We start from the raw sequence: 21026 nt of genomic DNA, 5'->3' as shown, positions 1-21026 counted from the left end.
TGGAGGGGAGTCCCCATTACCTGTAAAGCGCTTTGAGTGGAGTGTCCAGAAAAGCGCTATATAACTGTAAGCAATTATTATTATTATTATTATTATTATTATTATATCCCACTATGTCCTACAGGAAAAGAGCAAAAAGCACTTCTATGTGCACGTAAGCAGGGCAGAAGCACGGCGGTGACCTTTTTCGTTTTCGCTTCGACCCCTTTTCACCTGGGTGATGAGGACCAGGTGCGTACGGTTCTCCTACGCAGCAGCGATATAAACCCGCGATGATGAGTTGATGTGTTAGGGCTTTTTTTTATTCTGCTGGTGAAATCTCCGCTGGTTTCCTCTCCGCAGACTGGGAATATTATATTTAGTTTGCCGTGGCGCTGATTTTCACCACGACATCCGAGATACGAAAGGCTCCAGGTGGCCATAGGCCAGCAACATTTCAATTTAGAATCGCGAAATGTGCAGGTCAACCATGCTGTGTGGTTTAAAACAAAGAGCGACAGTCATTCCGCTTCACAGCAACACACTCCTCTGCACTGACGTAACACTATCCACCGGCAAATGATTTTTTATCATATTCACACCTTTTAAAATTAGTAAGAGCGGTGTCTGAGGGGGGAGGTATTATGGAAGGATAATAAGTAGAGTTAAAATGAGATTTCGGGATGAAAATTAGAGATCTCACACAAGAGATCGGGGCAAGGACACAGTTTGACAGTACTGCAAAAGGATATGCAGTCCCAGACAACCCGTTTTCCCCAGGGCGCAATAGTAAGAGTCTATATACTCCAACTGCCGCGAATTAATGCATCCTGAGCCTGAGCTGAAATCGGTGTGGAGCGAAATCCACAGAACTGTTGCAGCTACGGAGCCCGCATTGCAACACAGAATCGATGCTCTCCAGCTCAGCTGCCGGGTTTTGCTCTGGCTGGCGCTGTGGCGTTCACACACGAGATACAAGCCGGACTCGCCCGCTACACTGCCCGGACCCCGCCGATTTTAATATGGTGAGGGGGCGATACGTGCCGAAAGGGGATGTGAAGTTGAAGGAAGAAGCTGAATAATGCACAGCAGTATCATGAGCTATCATCAGGAAAAGCGAGCACCGGTGGGGACAGCAACAGGGGAGAAGCAATAGTAAGGATTTGGTGATAAAACACGAACATGGTTCAGGTTTAATGAGACTCAATTCTGGGATGATGGAGAGGGGAAATGTGAACTGAAGTCGATTATATGCTACGGATTCCTGTCTTCCTGTGTGTCTGCTTGTAGACATTGTGTGGGTTTCTTCTTCGTCTTCCTCCTGTGGAGATGATGTGCTGCGGACCCGACTGAAGAACCTTTCCTGGGGTTGGTTGTCCAGAGAAAGCACAAACGGAGACGCAACAGCAAGAAAATGTAAGTAGATTATGCCAGAGGTTCATCCTACACACACTTCAAGCCGAAGTGTTCAGTTCACCTTTCTCCTGAGTGCCAAATTGTGAAAAGGCAGGACTCATCTCGGGTTGAAAAGCACGTATATGTAATAATACAATTATTATTAACTGTTCATAACAGATGTTCTGTCTTTTAACAGTTTTCCGTTTTGCATTTATTGCGTTCAAGAACGAAAATAAAACAGCTGCCCACATATAACAAATAACCACCCTCGGTCGATTTCAGTTCCAATACATAAAAGGTCAAAGGATAAATGTTGGGATGCAACAATGAAGCCTCCCCGGATCTCAATGGCGGGGGTACTCAATGTCAAAAGCTTTTCACGGAGGCAATTTGGTCACGCGTGGAACGGCAGCTGATGTAGATTGAAGGGAGAAGGATGCTGGATGATATGCTTATTCTAAAATGGGCTGCTTGGCTGGTAAAACTTTTCCCCCTTCTATTCAAACTCCCGCTTACGAATTTGACTCAGGAGTGTTTGACTAACACTGCGTTGGAAAATCGTTAGATGGTCAAGAAGTAAACGGGTATCGGGTAACATGCGTTACAAACCCAGTTAAGCATGGCGTTTATTTTGCGTGTGAAGAAACGGGCTGTACAAAAACAGGAGATCTTTAGGAACTGTTTTTTATTCAGCCCCTCAGTTCCTTGATTGAACTATTTATAGGCTATATATATAACGTGATCTTTAGCCGCTGACAGAGATCTATTAAACCATGTACCAGAGGAGCTCTTAAGTTCTTGGGAAGACTTGAGATAAAAGACACCACCTCTTCACAACCGCTCCACAGAAAGATTCCTCTGTGTGCAGTACATGGTAGAAGTGCCCAATCGGTGGTTTTTGAATCTCCCCCTTCTCAAGAACAAGGAAAGGCATCGGATTGTCCAATTAAACAAATAATTATTTGTATGACAGGTGTTGTTCACCTCTGGTATACGATGAGCGAGTCTTTTATCCTTGAACATTGTGGAACAGTATGGAGTTCATGCAAGTCTCTGAAAGTCAATGCATTATGAGTTACTGGTTGCTGGTGCTCCTTTTTCCCATGCTAATTCTGCACAGCCTGTTCTGTCAGTGTGAGAAGTATTAGTCAGACGGTCGTGTACCTGCTTGCCAGAGACTTGGGGGTTTGTGATTGTGATGACATCTTCTTTAGATCGTATAGACTAGGTGTCGTCACCCTGAGATAGCATGTGTTTAAATAAGATGCATTGAGAGAAATGCATAAATCTATTACTATATACAGTATACACAGAGATGAAGTCAGAACACAATAAATGAGTCTTGGAACCAGAAACATTTGTTGTGTTTTTAACATAATTGTCTTGTCAGGAAGAATATCTTGGTTTATACTTCACATTTGAGTGCTTATATGCTTTAGTAATCTGAACAAACGAGGTCTCAGTACTTGATAAGCTGGAATCACATTGTATAATGATCTTTGACAAAATGCAACATCTGTCATGTTCAATTCAAGTATTTACACATGAATAATAATACCTCCACAGCACAGTATGTGGTGCTGTCAAGGACTTAATGGAAATTGATAACAGGTCTGTTTTTGCAGGAGTTTTGCACAATAGCAATTTGTATACAATTACAGAAACTAACACAATTTGTATCTGGAGTCTTATTGTTCCATCCACTGATTATATAACACGTTTATGTTCATTCTTCATGTTTCATGTGTTTGTTGTTTTTATTTTTCCACTAAATTCTCAATAAAATAAGCTGTTAATCAGTATTTAATTGTATAATACCAGCATATGTGTGACTGTCCCTAAACGGGACAGTATCCCTTCTTGTCATCCTGAGCAGCTCTTCAAGTCTCTCCCAGCTTAGGTTTCCTGATGGAGCCCATGATGTGTGTCCAGAACTGAACACAGTATCCTAGGTTGCTTCATACAGTGTAATTTGGGCAACAATCTGATTTTGTCACTCTTTCTATAAATGGGTGCTGTGTTAACAATTTGCCAGTCACTGATGTATGACTCCCATCTTGAGAGTTGGAGAATGTCATTTGTTTCCTTTGTGACCGTTGAAACAACATCAAGACATTTATGTGCTTCTAGTACTGGTCAAATATATGTATTTTCTGTGCTAATGTTGATTAACACACAGTTCTGTCTTTGCACAACCTGAAGTACATTGCCAATTACTTGAGTCACGACCTGAGTGAAATAGTCTTTTAATACATTAGCCATACAAAGCATATGTGTATTAATAACTTTTGTTATTTGATTACAGGGAAACACATTCTCCATGTCTGCTTACTGTATGTAGACCTCAGTTATGATTGGCCGTCTGCACACTCCAAAAATCTGCAACACGTTTCCCAATGCTGCTTATGTTCAATTAGTAACAACAGCGTTCCAAGATAAAAATCCATACATAACATCCCCTAGATTTTGCTAATGCAAAATTTTTTACTGGTTTAACACAAATGTGTTTTGATTTTTATAACAAAGGATGTGACATTTTTGCCAGTGTGTGATTGTCTGTGCAATGAGTTAAAAGGTAACTCGAAACATGCTGTGAGATCCTTGTTACATTCACCTTGAATGATTGCCTCTTAAATCAGAAGTCACATCACATGAGAGGTATTGACGTTGCCAGTAATGTGGAGAATAAATTCAGACTTTCAAACATAATACAGTCTCCTAGCCCTTAATAACCCAGATTTATTTACAGATGGGATAGTGAGAAAATACTGACCACACTGAAGCCTCTTCTTTGCAACAATAAGGAGTGATATTTTTCATGCCACTGCAAGAGGTGAACAGCCTTGACGCGGTCCCAGATGATCTTTCATTATCAAAGTGATTATGAGTATCTGAGTCAATTAAGCAATTAAGAATTAATTCAGTAATTAATAAACTGGAAAATTCAAAGTCCTCCAATGATCTGGAAGTTCAGAGCCTAAGTTGTCTCTCCCCGTACTGATGCATTCAAACTGAAGCTGCAGCTCTTCTGCAATACAGAGCTCAGACAGGGCAACGAGCACAGAGAGTTACTGTGGGGAAAAAAAAGGTTTACTTCTGGAACTATTTTGCCATTTGGCACATATGTTCAGCTCCGGGAGGACCTGGTGCCTTCCAGTTTTTATTCTTACCTGAGCAGTCAATTTAACAATGAGCTCAAATAATATATTTATTATTTATATATGTGCCTTTTTTTCAACACAATTCTACTAGAATTGATCATTCAAAACATTGACTTAAAGGTGCCATTACCTATAAACAGAGCTGCTAGGGAGCTCTAAATCTTTACTAAATTAAATACGAATTATATTTAATTACCATACAGGGCCCATCTACCTGTTATTTGTATCCATTCGTCTTTAAAAAGCTGCCATTACATGCCTTCATACTTTTGTCCATAGCTGCACAGTCCAGTGATCCTGTAAGCACTGTTCTCTTCACGGAGGAACTCCTTAGAATTGCAGTTGGTGCAAAATATACTTGAAAAAGGAAAATAATTACTCCAGATACATTTTATTTTATAAACGATTATCTGGACCCAAGCATTCATTAAGTAGCAATATCATTTTAGCATTTGGTTTTATACTTTGTTCAGTTTCAAGACAGCTTTAAAATCTTGCCCTGTCTCTGAATTATGGGTCCGAGTGGTAACCCTACCTATATCAAAGCCTCGTTAGGTAATAATTTAATTAAACAATTAGACTGTGTAATTGAGAGCTTGGCTAAAACAGAGACTAGAAGACACCAGGCCCAGCAGGAACTGACTCTGCAACCCTCAACCTAAGCCTAAAGCAGAAAAATAAAAAATGATCTAAATTTACTGACACATCAAGTCTTTACTGATTATCATATCAACCAATGAAATAAGTGAACAAAATCACATGACATTAACATTCTGCTTCAGTACTCTTTACATATATATATGGAGTTAATGTTTGATTATAGTATTGTTACATTTGGCATCGTTTGGATTTGGTTTTCGTTGTATGTGTAGTTTACTTACAAACCCCAGAACCACCCATCTCCAGTAATTCTGTGGCACAGAGAAGGGGAGCTCCACTTCTCCCCCTGCTGGTCCCCAGGCAGTTGTAGTCCAATTTAATAGACCTCAGAGCCTCCAGTGGGGGAGGGAGTGACAAAGCCTTTTTCTTATTGGCACTCTCTGGTTATATTTAGGTTGCTGAAGCCCAAGTGCATTTAACTCCCTGCATCCAGCTTCTAGTTAATCAAATGGGTTTCATTAAGAAACTACACGATGTCTGAGTTCAGGGATCAATAGCACTCTTCACTGGGAGCAATAATAACAGTGGTAGAAGTGACAGAATCTCTTAGAAAATGCATTGCACACAACACCTGATATTTTTGCCAATATTTTGCCTATATCATTTTAAATGTTTTGCATAAGGCCAGGCCTGGGGCTGTTTCATGTGACCTGAGCCAGATCTTCATCTTCAAGAAGAGGTGATTTTTCCCCCCTCTTTTTTAACCACGACTTCTTTGATGTTCTGTGACTAATTTTCCCAGACAGGCATTATTGAGTGGTGGGAGGCAGTGTTATTTCCAAGCAGTGTAAACAACTGCCAGTATTACTTTACTTGTTCTCTTTTCATTTCCAGCAATCGGCTGTTGAGAAATCACTGCCATGCAGAGTATTAGTGGATGTGTCATAGTTTGTAGGCAATTTGTAGGCCTTTGCACTCTCCCACACCCCCTACACACACAGACACACATACTCATGCTTACGGATATATACTGTGTGTATATGTCTTTAGCTGCTTTTTACAGTTCCGGTAGTTGTGCAAGGTGCTTTGTGTTCTCAGAAAAAAAATTGGGAGAATCTCAATATCCACATTGATGAATATTGATCCTGGAATCAATAGAAAGATCTAGTGTGTTTCAGGTCTAGGCTAATAGATTGGATCAGGGTTGAGATTAAATTTGGATTTAGGGGTACAGGAGGATATGGAATTATAGGTATAAGAAACGGCCAGGACTGGCATTGAAGATGTGTTAGGTTGTACAGGAGCTGCAGTTTGTAAGTCAGTAAATCCAGAATGTTCTGTGATTGTCTGTCTAGATCTTCCAATGCCAGCATTAGTAAGACATCCAAATTGCCCTGTTTGAGAGGCAGAAGGTAGCAATGGGCAGCCTAGACCGCACACATACACCTGTACATGCACATACAAATATAGCTCAAGATGAATGCTGACTCAGCAGGATCCTTGGACAATTGCTCAGTGAGGTTTGTGGATCAATGAGCTAATACCAGCCAAATGATACACCGGGTAAGTGTAACCGTTCTTTTCCTCTTGAAAATACAGATGTGGAGGTTCACCTCTGCACACTCTCAGACTCGCACTGATAGGTTGAAAAATAAAAGTAGCCCATTGGCTCATCTTATCCAACTGTAGTTAGTAGCTAAGTGATGCAAGGATGTCATCCAGCTGTGTCTTGAAAGAAGTCAGGGTATTGTCTTCGACAACATGGCTGGGTAGCTCCTTCTACACTCTCCAGCCCTCTGTGTGAAGACGTGATGCCTGTTCTCAGTTTTAGATAGTAGTTTCCACTGTGTTCTCCTGTTCATGTTTCGCTGGGTTTGACTTTGTCATTGTCTTTACAGATTCTGAATATTTGAATCCCTTCCCTTTTTCTGTTCAAGGCTGAAAGTGTGCTTTTCTTCCTGTCAATGCAGAACATTCTCTTCAAACCCAGAACGGATCTATTTGCTCTTCTAATTCCAGGGCAGCAAATCTTTTCTATAAGGTGGTACAAAAACATTGTACTCAAAATTCTAAATATGGCTATACTAGTTTTACATAATTTATACAAAATATATTTTATTATTTTTTATGTCTTTATGGTTTCAATAACCATGGTGTATTCATTCAATCCAGATTCTATACATATCTTAAATTCCAAAGTTTTAATTTAGATAAACAGGGCTGAGAAAATGTTTGTGAAATTCTCAGTATAATTATGGAAATTACAATTTCCTATTACCCTTGTTTAATCAAACTGGTATTGTCTTAAATAACTTAACGCTTATATTTACTATTTCAATGTTTCTAATACGCAATAGTGTATAAAGAAGAAAAAATGAATAATTAAGGAACACTATGTGAAATAGTGCTTGAACACCATTAGTTTACTTAGCGCAATTAAGTGGTTAATTAGAATAATTGGGTTTCAATCTAACAAGGATTTAGTTTGGGCAACCCTGTCTTATATATTGGTCAGAAGCTCTGGGAGTTTGGTCTTCACTGTACAGGCTAGTGGAAACACCATAATCAAGAGAGAATCAGAGGACCTCAGAAAAGCAATAGCTGATGCTCATCAGTCTGAAATGGGTTACAAAACCTTTTTCTATACATTTGGAGCTCCATCCATCCACTGCCCAACAGTCTAGAAACATATTCAAGACCATGGTGGCTCTACACAGTATCAGGAACCCGAGTAACATTTAAGGATCGGTAGGCCTCTTTCACAGTGCTAATGTCAATATTCATACCTCAACCATGAGGATACATTTGAATGGGAATGATTTTCATTACAAGATTGCTAGGAATGTACAACTTCTCTATAAACAGAACACTGCTACTTATGTCTTACATTTGCCAAAACACACAAGAGCACTGCAAGAATTTTCTCTGAGCAGATGAGCTAAAAGTTAAACATTTTGGCTAAAATGAGAGGTGTTCTATATGGTGAAAACCAAACACCGCCTCCCAGTTGAAGAGCCTTATCCCAGCTGTCAAGCATGGTAGTGGAAGAATCATGGATTGGGTGCTTTGCTGCCTCAGGAACCAGATGGCTTGTCATGATTGACAGAACCGTAGATCAGGACTTGTATCAGCAAATTCTGGAGGAGAATTTCAGACCATCAATTCATCAGCTGGAGCTGAATTGGAAAGAAAGGTCATGCACCAAGATAATGATCCTAAACATAAAAGTAAACATAGAGTACAATAGATCGTTTGAAGAAAAACATGCATATTTAAATGGCCAAGTCTACCACACTGAAATGTTATTGCACGATCTGAAGTGAGCTGTTCATTCAAGGAAGCTCTCAAATGTCACAAACATGAAGCAGTTCTATAAGGAACAATGGGGTAAAATTCCTTCAAGCTGATGTGAGAGACTGATAAAGACAGTTACAGGAAATGTCGAGTTGAAGTCACCGCTGCTGAAGAAGTTCCACCAGTTATTGAATCTAAAGGCTCACATGCTTTTTCACACAAGGATATTTACTGTTTAATTTGTTCTTGTTAATTAATCCAAATATGCCTTACGTCTTTGTGTTAATTGTTTAATCAAGTCATCAACATCTTTTTAATAAAACATTCATGATGATCTAATTGTGTTTTTTAAGTCTAAAATATATGAGAATACAGATTAAGCTGTGGGGAACACATTTTTTGTTCTCGGCACGCTAAGATAAATGGTGAAATGTACATTCAGTATGTTGTACAGTATCTACAGTAAAACAGGACAGGGCCGGTAGTAAATCCAGCAGCAGGCAGGTGCAGGTTGTAGGATCTGAAGTACCCTACCCCCATCCAAAAGGGGAAAGCGGTCTCCACTGTGCTGGATCTGTCTGAATTCTCCCTTTGGGCCATTAGACTGCAGAACAGCACGGATGAGGTCTTCTCTAATCATCTCTTCATTATTCTTTTTCCACATTACCATCACAGTTGTGTTAATATTTATACTCGGCTGACTTTTTTTTCACATTAGACTAGTAAGGAAATATATTTCTACCTAATGTACAGCACTGCAGTCTACACAGAGAAATACATCGCCACCACGCCCTAAGGAGACTTGTTGCTTTTTAAGGAAAGGTTTCAATACATGTTTTGATATTGTAGCCACACTTCCCTTCAGCTGCTCAATACTAGTTTGTTTTTGATAGTGTGGCTCTAGAAGGGCAAAGTTTATTTTTCAGTCAGTGAGTTTTGATGTGTGCTAAATTTCCAGCTAGCATTTGAAACTTGATTTCTAGTCTGGAATGCTCTCTGTTGTGATCTGCAGTGTCAAACTGCAGTTATGCAGTCTTCTCCACAAAATGTGGGCTGGACAGGCTTTGAGAATCCAATCATTTTTAAGTAGGGTGGCCGACTGGCTCCTTATGCTCTGAATGAGGACAAGCTTTAAAAGTTTATTCGTGATATGTGTCAGTTTTAAAGATAACCTAAAAAAACCCATAGTGCCTAAATGATTCTGATTAATCTTGGGCCAGCAGATCCTATCCCCACATTAATGTACCCCTATACACAGAAGGAGAAATAGGATTTCTTTGATTAGCAAACACCCTCTTCTAGGCCAACATGCATAGTTAACAAATTACAACACACACCAGTGCAATAATTATACAACAATTCAATGTTAACACAAACAAAATCAAAAACATATACCTGAAAGCATTCAAAACACAAATGTCAAGAAAACAAGGAGACCTATAATTAGGTAAGAAAGGTAGGAAAGTTTACAGAAAAGGCCACTCAACTCATTTTGAATGCTAGTAGCTTATTGATATGACAATCTCATCCAGTGTTTCTTGAAAGAATTCTGGGTATTGAGGTAAGGTTAATCCCCATCTTCAGACTATTAAAAACATTTTTTACTTACCTGTAATATAGTTACAAGTGTGAGGGATTATTTAAAAGCACAGCCTGCGGTCATTTGAAAAAAAAAAATCATCACCACAGATCCAAAACTATAGGAAAACACATATTTCATTTTTAACAAAAGATGGATACAAGCTCTGTTTGCCCAGAAAAAGTGTAACTTCATTTGCCGTATATTCAGTAATAGGCATCACATCACTCCACTCATCAAATATTAGCCTAAGGGGTTTTTCCCTGAAAGTAAAATGGATCTACAGTACTCACTAAGTATGCCAAGGGCATTCTTTTCACCTTTCAGGAATATTCTTTCATGGATTGCTAAATTTATTGTACAGCATTTTTGTATGTGTTTTATGTTACTTTCTTTATTTACTGTTATTTCCAGCCATTACTCTTCTAAATAGGCTGATTCTGGGATGGGAGAGCGCAGGCTGGGTAGTGGGAATAATAATTATAATTGCTTACACTTATATAGCGCTTTTCTGGACACTCCACTCAAAGCGCTTTACAGGTAATGGGGTCTCCCCTCCACCACCACCAATGTGCAGCATCCACCTGGATGATGCGACGGCAGCCATAGTGCGCCAGAACGCTCACCACACATCAGCGATCAGTGGGGAGGAGAGCAGAGTAATGTAGCCAATTTATAGAATCTCTGGTCTGGACCTGGACAGGCCTTGTCTGGCTGGTTTGATAAGGAGTCATGAAGCATCTGTGTCTAAAGACCTAGACTAATTTCACTGTGATAACTCGCAAATTGCTATAAAGCTAGGATAGGTTAAGAACCCCGTCTTATAGCAGTATTGCCTTTATCCTGACAACATTGCAGTGGGGTTGTAAAACAAAACGATTAATTAAAAGACATAAGCACAACTTAATCCACCTACAATACTTGTTAGAGTACTTAATTAGTCGAATCATCTTATTGTATGAAGTGAATAAACGTAATACTCCCCTCAAGGCACAGGAATGTCCTACAGTCACCGTCATAACACATCTTTTAAGCTATGAGCTTTAAAAACGGACGAAACATTCATAAAATTATGATCCGACAAAAAAATCTGTGTGCTACACACAAAAAAATCAGGTTTAAAGAACATAATTGGGTAATTAGTTTCTCTTGGGTACATTTTGATTTTAAAAAAAACAAAGTATTTTTCTTCCGTGTAAATGGATCTGTGACTTGTAGTTGGTGGGAAATTTACATTAAAGATAGCAAAAGCAGTCCAACTCTAACGATTTTGGACACGTGCAAAACGGCAATCAAGTTATCTTGTGACACCTCTGGGGACATAACGTTTGCTTATGGGAAGATTTACGATTACGGTGTGACCATCTCAATATAAGATAGTACGTTCGCGTTCCGAGTTGTCTACGCGGCAAATTAACCACATCTCCGGTTTCACATCAGTTTGCTGAACATCCCGTCTCGCACGCTTGTACCTTTTGGGTTAGACTGGCAATATCTCACCGCGTCCAACTACGGAAGACGCTCTTAATGAAACGAATGAACCGATACATTAGGAATGAGACCCTCTGCAGTCACAGAAAGCTATTTAGAAATTTAGCTGTGTACGCAAGATCCGTCAGTCGACTTTAATGACGTTAAAACATGTAATAAAATGCATTAATCATTATTACTGCGCCTTTATTGATCTCCATTAAAATATCCACTTTTCTAATGGATGTCTTTGCTCTTGGTGGCTTTTAAATACCGGCAGCGCGTTTCTCGATTGCAGTATTTCATGGCTGTGTCTTGCGATCTCAGCAGAGGGCGATATCTGCCCCTGTGCCTTCCTATCGTAGTCCTGCAGAAACTGACACTCACTAGACGTGTGACGTCCCGAAGGCAGTGACCGTGTTCACCAGCTTAATTAACAACTGAGGTACAGTAGTTCAGATTGCAGGAGCTGCTGAAGACCAGAGGATGTTTTACTTATAAAGGTGTACTACGCGAAAAGCAGAATGAAGTGCAGTAGAACAGTGAAAGCACATCGCAAGCATAGTAAATCGCAAGTAACTATAGCGAGATAGTTCTACAATCAATGGGAAGTGGTAGAAAAACACAATTAATTTGTGCTCTGTCCACGATGTGAATGCAATAATGTGTATTCACCCTAGATTTGTAAATGTCTCTGCAAGCCAGAGTGAGGTGACCCTAGTTTACCCATTTTGTATTTAGGCAAATAAAAAAATCTGAGGGTATTGTGGTTATCACTAGACCTCAGTTCATCTTCCATCCATCCATTTTCTAAGTGAGTCTTCCAATTCAGGGTCACGGGAAAGCTGTAATCTATCCTGGCAAGCAATGGATGCAAGGCAGGCTACACTCTGGATGGGACGCCAGTCCATCGCAGGGCAGATACAAACACAGATACCCACACCCACACACAAAGGGCCAAGAAGCTAATTGACCTACCCGTATGTTTGTGTTGAATGGGGGCATAGCTGGACAGTGAACAGAACTTATTTTCCAGACTTTGGGAAATCTCCTTCCTCTTAGCAACATTAGTCAAATGCGTTTCACCTGCAAATGAAGCTTTCCCAGTAACTTCTATCAAGGCGATTGTGATCCCATTTTAGAAAGACCAAACAAAGAACAAGGGAGCCCAGAACAATTATTAACAGTCTTCCAAACTCTGTTATTAGAACAAGGATTAGCGCTGCTCTTCAATGGTTTAGCTCTGGATTTTCCCCTAATGAATTGCAGAGGAGTGGAATGTAATTGGAGAGCACTCAATAGGAGGTGTTGGAAGAGAGTGGCACAACAAAGGCCAATCATACACTTCATTTACAGGTGTCTGGAGCATTCTCATGGGAGAGGCTGGTCACACCTGAGCAAAGGGCTGAGAACTGTCTTTTTACTGGCCTGGTTTTCCTTTCCGAGGACAGATGCTCTATTCGGAGAAAAACGGCAGTTCTGAGAAAAGAGATCAAACCTTGCGCCTGTTTACTCAAATAACATCTCATAAATCCTTCAAAGTTGAACATTAAACAGCTCTAATGCACAAAGGTTCAAGTGGTTTCAAGTAAGATAAAATAAATAATGAACGGATTTATTGGTCATGCCAATGCGATACAAAATTGTAAAAGAAAGTGCCCTTAGTTTGACCTTCATTGCCAGAGCTTATTACTGTAGATCAGTCTGCTCGTTCACTTGAAATGAGTGATTGCAACCATGAGTCAGCAGGTTTCCAGGACGAGATTTTCAATTTTTTTACTGTCTTTAAGAATTTCTCCTAAAACCCTTTTCTGGAACTTGCACGCATTAAAAAACATTACAGTGTAGCACTTACCTGAGGGCCACATCCACTCTGTTTAAGGTTTCCTGATGAATCATTTCCTCTCATCCTTCCCATGCCCACATTGTGAAAAAAGACATGCCAGGTTTTGGTGTAAAGTCATGTTATGAAACACACAGGCAAGTGTATAGGTCTTTTTTGTGCTTTCAGTTGAAACGAACACATACTTTTCAATGTGTAATCCCTGGTTTTCAATCTGTTGCTCGTTAATGAGCCTGCCTCTCTCCTTCAAGCTGTATGTCAGTGCAGGAGAAGTGCAAGACAACTTGTGTCCTGTGGGTTTTGTGAATCAGGCCATGTAAGCCCCACCACACATTGTAAAGTCTCTCACTGATACCTCTGCACGCACATCCACTTCCCCAAAAGATTCTTACCCTTTTACTTACTTTACCATCATTCTTTTGTACCCTTTCACTGTCTTTACCACAGTTCTCCTGTGGATTAACCTGCCTCTGATTGTGCTTTGCTGCCCTGGACTATGGGAAGACTACAGTGTACTAAACCTTTAGAAACATGAACCATGATATACTGTAGTATTCCCATGGTCTAGTGTAGTAAGACATGGAGAAGGAATGTGATGAACATAATAAAACTATATAAACAATGAAAATACTATGCTTAATTTAACAAGTTGCTTACATATATACTGTACACAGTTACCCAAGAAGTTGTTGTGCAGAAAATCACTGCAGCCTCTACAGACACAGATCCACAGTGTTCAGCTCCCTGTACACCCTTCATAGCCCATATTACAACCAGTAACCTCTGACCTGTGAGGACCAGTGTGCTGGGAGCCACTCAAGGGTTGTGCTGATTTAAAGCTTGGTGCTTCAGTAGGAGTGTTGTGGGATCACTCTGTGGTGCAATGCTTCAAATCACTCAATGAACTATTCACTTTACATTTGATATTCCCCAAAACATAGAAACTCTGACCTCACACTAAACAAGTTCCATTTTGCCAGTGGTGCAGCATTGACCTTGAAGAGCACACAGCTGGGGTCTGGAAAATAGGTGGTCTGCAGCGGTTGAAATTACCAGGACCTGAATTCTTCTTATGATTAAATATCCTGACTATTTATACTTCAAGCAGGTGATGTCCCTCTCTCTGTGTTGAAAGGTGTCTCCTCCTAAGCACATTGTCTTTTTCAAAAGGGGTGCAGTTAGCACTTTGTATCCCATCAGAGCAGGTCTGCCCAACTCTGGTCCTCAAGCGCCAGTGTCCAGCAGGTGTTATAGATCTTTTAAAATCTTTATAAGAACAAGGAAAGATTTAATTGGATATTTTAATGGCTTAGGTGCAAAGAAAAACAGAAATCGTCCGGCCTTTTAGGACTGGAGTTGTGCACCCCTGATGTATAGGATTACACTGGGGGACCCCACTTAATATCTCTCTGCTTTTACAACATTGATTTTTGGGACCACGGTTCTAAAAATTCCCTGGCTTTACATCCAAAGGACCTAAACTACACCCTAAAAATGTCCAGAGAGAAAAAACAGCAAATGTATAGTAAAACCATTGCAAACTTGCTTAATTATAAAAAAAATATAGGTGTATTACTGCATTATTTTGAACTGTCTTTTCTCTACCTTGACTTTACGTCCTCTGACCACAAAGCGCCCTAACCGAGAAGTTCAGAGAAACGGCGAGAAGCGCAAGACTACGTTTGATTGATCGGATCAAATGTAATGTAATCATCCAGGTGGGGCTGCACACTGGTGGTGGTGGAGGGGAGTCCCCATTACCTGTAAAGCGCTTTGAGTTGAGTGTCCATAAAAGCGCTATATAAGTGTAACCAATTATTATTATTATTATTATTAATTAATGTTGCTAGAGCTGAAGTAATTTTACTCTATACAGGCTTAGGTGTCCTTATTGGGTTTCTGTGTGTACTGTACGAAGGTGAAGCACTATGCCTTGCTTTGTGTGAACTCTTAGTGTCATGTGTGGTTCCACACACACACAAAAGTGAATGTTCTGTTGATACACAGGAAATGCAATGTGCGCTACTCTAGACATGACCTGGTGCCTATTACTGTTGAATACATTGAGAAATATGTCGGACTAAATGTCCTCTGGGGAATATTCATATCCTCCCAGTTTCCATTAGCCCCTATTGGTATATTCCCTGATTAATGTCACTATTTTATGGTCCCTACTAAGGATGTTATATAGGGACCCCCCTGTGACAACCATCAAACTGGAGCCACAACTCAGGACACAAGAGAACACAAGAATGATTACAAATGAGAGGAATCCATTTGGCCTCTGGAGCCAACTCTGGTACTGTGGACAGTATTTTATTGACCAAGAATCTCATCCAGCTGCTTCTTGAAGCAAGCAAAGACATCAACAGCATGGTTGAGTAACTTGTTCCATACGCCAACAACCCTTTGTGTGAAGCTGTTATCAGTTATAAACAGATGTACAGTGCTTCTTAATTTGTGAGCGCAGGCACTTTAGTGTTCAGTTTCAGTGTTGGCTCTAAAGCAGTCCTTTCAGGATTTTGAACACTAGTATCAAGTCCTTGTGTAGTGTACTGCAGTCTTTTCTATTCAAGTCTATTAAATTCCTTTATCTGTGACCTTCCTTAAAGGCAAGGAATTAATCTTGTTGCTCTGCTTTGAACTGGTTCCAGAGTACCAATAGCCTTTTAGTAAGTAGTGATCAAACTTGCAGACAGTATTCTAAGTCAGAATATTGCATATAATATATTGTTTTGCCTTCAAATAATTAAATCTTATTCAGGCACATATTTTATTCGTGTTAATCTTGTTAATCTCTTAATTTCCTTTGCAATTTAGAAGTGGGTTGGGTGTAGGGTTTATATTTTTAGGCTCATATTTTTTATTGTTAATCTTTTTGTTAATTTCTTTCACAATTTGAAAGGAGGTTGGGAGTAGGGTGTAGGGGTTTGTACATCCTTCCCTGGTAAATATCGTGCACAAGATCCTGCAAGATCTCATGGGATACTGTGTGCATCCTGGTCAATATCCTAACAGGAAATGGATTCTAGTTAAAATCTTGTATTGAATTATTGGATGATTCTACCAACAATCCTATGAGGAATACAGTACAATCAAAATACAATCCAGAATATGAATCCAGCATTTGTGTATTTTAGGGGTTTTAATTTGAAATGCACTTGTCTGGAATATGAACAAAATAATAGATTAAGATCCTAATATATCAAGATAAAGCAATTCATAAAAGTACTTTGGGGAAATTAATATGTGACTCATGTTAAACATCCAGGCAGTTTACAGTGTGATCCAAGTATAATTTACTGTATAATTTGAGTTTAATGTCCAGCAATCCATCCCTCAATTCAGCACCTTCCACATTGTTGGTATGGAGAGATTTATCACCCAGGTGGGTGGCACTAATCTGCAATCCTACTGATCTTGGACAACATGGGAATATTAACCTGCAAAGGGCCTGATTATTATCGTCAGATCAGTTTTCTTACAGATCACAAAATATAGGTGCAGCACAAAGTTCTGCTTGAGCCAAATTTGCTGATGAGAGCAGAAGAGCTGTGATTTTATTTCTCTGGAAAGAGAATGGGTAAGTCCTTCAGTGCAACTTATACTATTTATATAATAATAACAAAAACATTGCACTTTTCTGGACACCCACTCAAAGCGCTTTACAGATAATGGGGACTCTTCTCCACCAATACCAGTGTGTATAACCCACCTGGATGATGTGACGGCAGCCATTGTGCACCAGTATGCTCCCCACACATCAGCTATCAGTGGGGAGGAGAGCAGGGTAATGAAGCCAGTTCATAGATGGGGATTATTAGGAGGCCATGATTGGTAAAGGCCAGGAGGATTTCAGGACACCAGGGTAACACCCATACTCTTTTTGAGAAGCATGCTGGGATTTTTAATGGCCCAATGAGAGAGTCAAGATCTCAGTTTTACATCACATCAGTATAGTGTCCCCGTCACTATCCTGAGGCATTAGGACACACGCAGTCCATGGGGTGAGCACTCCCTACTGGCCCCGCTAACACCTCTTCCAGCAGCAACCCTAGATTTCACAGGAGGTCTTCCATCCAGGGACTGACCAGGCTCACACCTGTTGAGCTTCAGTGGGTTACCAGTTGTGTGTTGTATGTCGATATAGCTGCTGGCACAAAAAAAGATGCCATTAAAAATTGCTAACATTTTAGCGCCTGTAAACATTTATGACCATTAATAACATTTTTTGGATAGAAAACTGTGCAATCTTCTGTTGAGCAGGACCTTTGGTTGTTTGTTGGCATACAGTATGTGTGTAGCTGAGTCTGGGGAGGCTATAAACACACATGATCTGATCAGTTGAGCAGTATGCCAGTATCAATGCCACTGTTATTACTGCTATTGCTAAAACTAACATTCCCCACCCTGAAAAGACAGAAAAGGCAAAGAACTGAAACAGTGAAACAAGTCTGACAGTGACTTATGAGCACGCTCTGAGCTCAACACACTTATCACCACACGGTCATTTACCAAAGCAGAAGTGCCAGTTCCAACGACACAATAATAAGGCCACGTTTGAAGTTTGGTTGTTGGTTTGACTTGTTTTCAGAGAGAGCCAATCAGCGGAGTAAGAGCATACCTGACATGCAGGCAGGTCCAGCCTATATATGGCTGGTGGAAAGATGCTGTAAGTAAATGGAATGGCTTTGCGCTGTGCCTTCGCGTATCTACCTGGAGCTGTACAGTCGACATGCAGCCCTCACAGACCAGGAGCTCTGAGGATCACGTAAGTCTGCTGCACAGGGCAAACCCTCCTGGACACAGAGAAAAGTATTTTTTTTTATTATACATATTTTTTTTTATGGTAACTAGTAATAATACTAATAATAGCATTATTAGTAGTAGTATAAATATGGTCTAAAGAATTAATCTTGTTTCCCTTTTTTTAAACTGATTCTTGACTGCCAATGTCTGTTTAGTAAGTGGTGCTTAAATTTGCACACAGTTAGAATATTGTATATTTTAGTAAGTAGCTTTCGCTTCCATACACTGAATTTTATGCAGGCTCTTATTTTTGTTAATCTATTTGTTCATTTACTTCACAGTTTGAAAGAGGCTTTTAGTATTTTATTTCTGCAAAGTCAATGACGCCCCCCACCAAAAAAAAAAAAACAACTGATCACAAGTAGTTTCAAGTTATTATCAGTGGCAAATCAGATTTAGCCCACTGTTTTAGTTGTTGGTGTGGATTCCGCTCCTGTTTTTGCTAGTGAAGGGGTTTGATTGCTTGAGCACTGATGGGGAAGTGTGAACTATCCCAGATTCTTTTTAAATGTAATAATATGTACTCCATTTAATGAACTCTGCAAAATTGTCTTTACTTTGCGAAAACAAAACGCACATTGGCTATTTTTAAAGGTTACGTACAGATAACAGTCACGAAAGTCATGCAGAAGATACAATGCCTCACAGCTCTTAGGTCCTGTAGTCAGTCCCAGCTCGGGTGGAGCCATCGGTGTGGCGTTTGCAGACTGTTTTCGTATCTGGCGGGTTTTATGCTGCTGTTTTTTCCCCTAACACATGCAACATGCTTCCCGTACGCATCTGTGCCTGTGCGCACCTTGCTATGGACTGGCGTCTAATTCAGGGTGTGGTGCTCTTTGCGCCCTGTACTTTCGGGGTTAACACGGATCGTTAGGATCGGGTTTACCGCGATCCTATAAGGGGAAAGAGTTACCGAGACTGTAAAGAGCGGTAATTACCAACCGCATCAGACTAGATGACTAGTATTTTTAGAGTGTTTGACTGCTCTTGTGCTGGGAATGACCACTTATGATCCACTGAAAGCAGGCAGATTCAGCTCTGCCAAAATGGTTATTTGTGTATCGGTGTCAATACTGTACCTTTCTCCAGACACACAGAGCTGTCGCCTGCGCTTAGTCAGTGTCTGCTATAACACGAACCGCATCTGCCAAATGCTCTATTCACTTCAGACGTTCTGCTTTCTATTAACATTTACTGGTACTTTTTGGAATAACCGGGGTTCAATTTCCAAGAACAGCTGTTGTAATAAAACAAACTCGCCACGGTCTTAATACTGCAGTTGTATGTGCATTTTGGCAGGCGAGAGTGAGAGACGGTGCAAAGGAAACGAGCAAAAAAGAACTTCATTCAAATCGTGGTATCTCGATCCGAACGTTTTCTCGGTGTCACAGCTTCGTCAGACGTTTCTTATTTGAATGCAATAATTATGACTAAAACATGTCTTTTTTAAAAAGGATAAGGTCTTCTAATCCACAAGGATGGTAATATAGTTCAGCCTGCAACTAACCTGAACAGGGACTCCACAGCAGATCGCTTTTTAAACATTTGATCTTAGGAATGTGTGTCTTTTCCTTAGTCTTTTTATTGGAACCGCTGCAGAGCACGCATTTAAGACCCAGCCTATAGGTGTATTCCCTGATATGCCAAAGATGTTGTGTAATGCATAATAAAACGTAACACACATGCTGTAGCACGTAAGGTGTTCGCCTTCCTGCCCCACATAACAAGTGAGAAACCTGTAACTCGAACGTTTCCAGTGATGCGAGAGCACGCTAATCAAATATTTTCTTTGAAATCCCAGCCAGAACAAAGGAGCTGTTAAACGTTGCCAGAATCACGCTCATATGATCACCCTCTCTTTTTCTTGCACAAACTTTTTTCTTTATGTAGTAGACTCATGCTGAACTCTGCTCCTTAGAAGACGAGCCGACTGTACCACTTACACAGCCTGGGAAGGGGAGGGCCGTTCGCACAACACCCACAAGTCCCGCCTCGGAATGCACCCCGTAGAAATTTAGGAACTAAAAAAGAGCAACCGATGGGAATTCTTCGTTGTCGTGCAAGGGTTGCGTTATAAAACACCTTCTAACTGGTGTCCGTTATTTAGGAATTTGTGACACTCACACCCAGTCCGGTTTTCTGGTTTCCTTGGCGTCTGAGACTCCTTTCTTTCCCCGTACTGGCATTACAGCCGGCTGTGTCGGTGGTGTGCAGTCATGGCTGGGGACGGGAGCGAGCTGCGAGCGCTGCAGTATGAGCAAACTTTGGTAAGTTCACTTCTGCAGTTTAGCAGTCGCTGTAGCCCCCTCGCTGGCTTACTAGGTGTTTGTAGCGTGCTGTGCAGTGCTAGCAAACTCAACCTGCTTGCTGGCAGGAACCGTAGTATTGAATAAACAAAGCGACAATGTAACTGTAAAGCATGTTGTCTTCTAACCTAAAAATACAAGTTTATTTTCCTGGAATTTCTGTAATGAGCTACGTGTTTAGATTCGTGTTCCGCTGAATTTCTGGAAAGCACTTTGTTTACGTGTGCTAATGATTCAAAAAGGTATTCCTGCATCTTAAATGGAATTAACATTAACGCAAAACGTTGGACTTTGTGAAACAATTCAGATCTGCCTGTCACAGTAATGGAATAGACGGAAAGGGTTTTAGAACATCCGTTTTGTTTTTGAGTTCAATATAAACTAAATTCGTACATTAGCTGGAATCTCAGCGCGTTTAAGCAACTAAGTTTTTTTTTTTATCGCTGATGCACAGCGATCCGGAAAGAGATTCTGCCCAGGAAAGTAGATGCGAATTTACAAAACGCAACAGTTTGAGCAGCACCGGTGTGTTTTCTCAACATGCTGTGAGCCTGCGGAGTTCCGAGCCCGGGAGTAGGCACTCAGGA

The 21026-nt window shown here is 40.4% G+C and overlaps 1 protein-coding gene and 1 long non-coding RNA gene across 7 annotated transcripts in view; one reads left to right on the top strand and one right to left on the bottom strand.

Annotated features, from left to right (window-relative positions):
- The first annotated feature begins 736 nt into the window (after positions 1 to 736).
- The window catches only part of LOC102690024 (chloride channel protein 2), a 273605-nt gene continuing 253315 nt past the window's right edge, over positions 737 to 21026 (top strand). For 3 of the 4 annotated variants that reach the window (XM_015361712.2, XM_069197306.1, XM_015361707.2), the window contains exon 1: positions 20319 to 20400. In XM_015361712.2, the coding sequence (XP_015217198.1) occupies positions 20350 to 20400 (51 nt within the window). In that variant the 5' untranslated portion in view covers positions 20319 to 20349. Of the gene's footprint in view, positions 1396 to 20318; positions 20401 to 21026 lie in introns of those variants that run through there. The other variant, XM_069197305.1, reaches the window with a different exon arrangement.
- LOC107079208 (uncharacterized) lies at positions 16475 to 20347 on the bottom strand. Of its 3 annotated transcripts, none has more exons than XR_011191397.1 (3): positions 20258 to 20347; positions 17949 to 18123; positions 16475 to 17474 (listed from the first exon to the last, which is right to left on the bottom strand). It is a non-coding gene; the product is annotated as an uncharacterized lncRNA (long non-coding RNA). The 3 variants fall into 3 exon arrangements; XR_011191398.1 differs by having other exon boundaries at positions 16475 to 17477; positions 18041 to 18123; XR_001480164.2 differs by having other exon boundaries at positions 18041 to 18123.

This window comes from Lepisosteus oculatus, chromosome 13, assembly GCF_040954835.1.
Source record: "Lepisosteus oculatus isolate fLepOcu1 chromosome 13, fLepOcu1.hap2, whole genome shotgun sequence".
Lineage (NCBI taxonomy): Eukaryota > Metazoa > Chordata > Actinopteri > Semionotiformes > Lepisosteidae > Lepisosteus > Lepisosteus oculatus.
The sequence above is the reverse complement of the archived record's forward strand: the minus strand, read 5'-3'. Positions and strand labels throughout refer to the sequence as shown.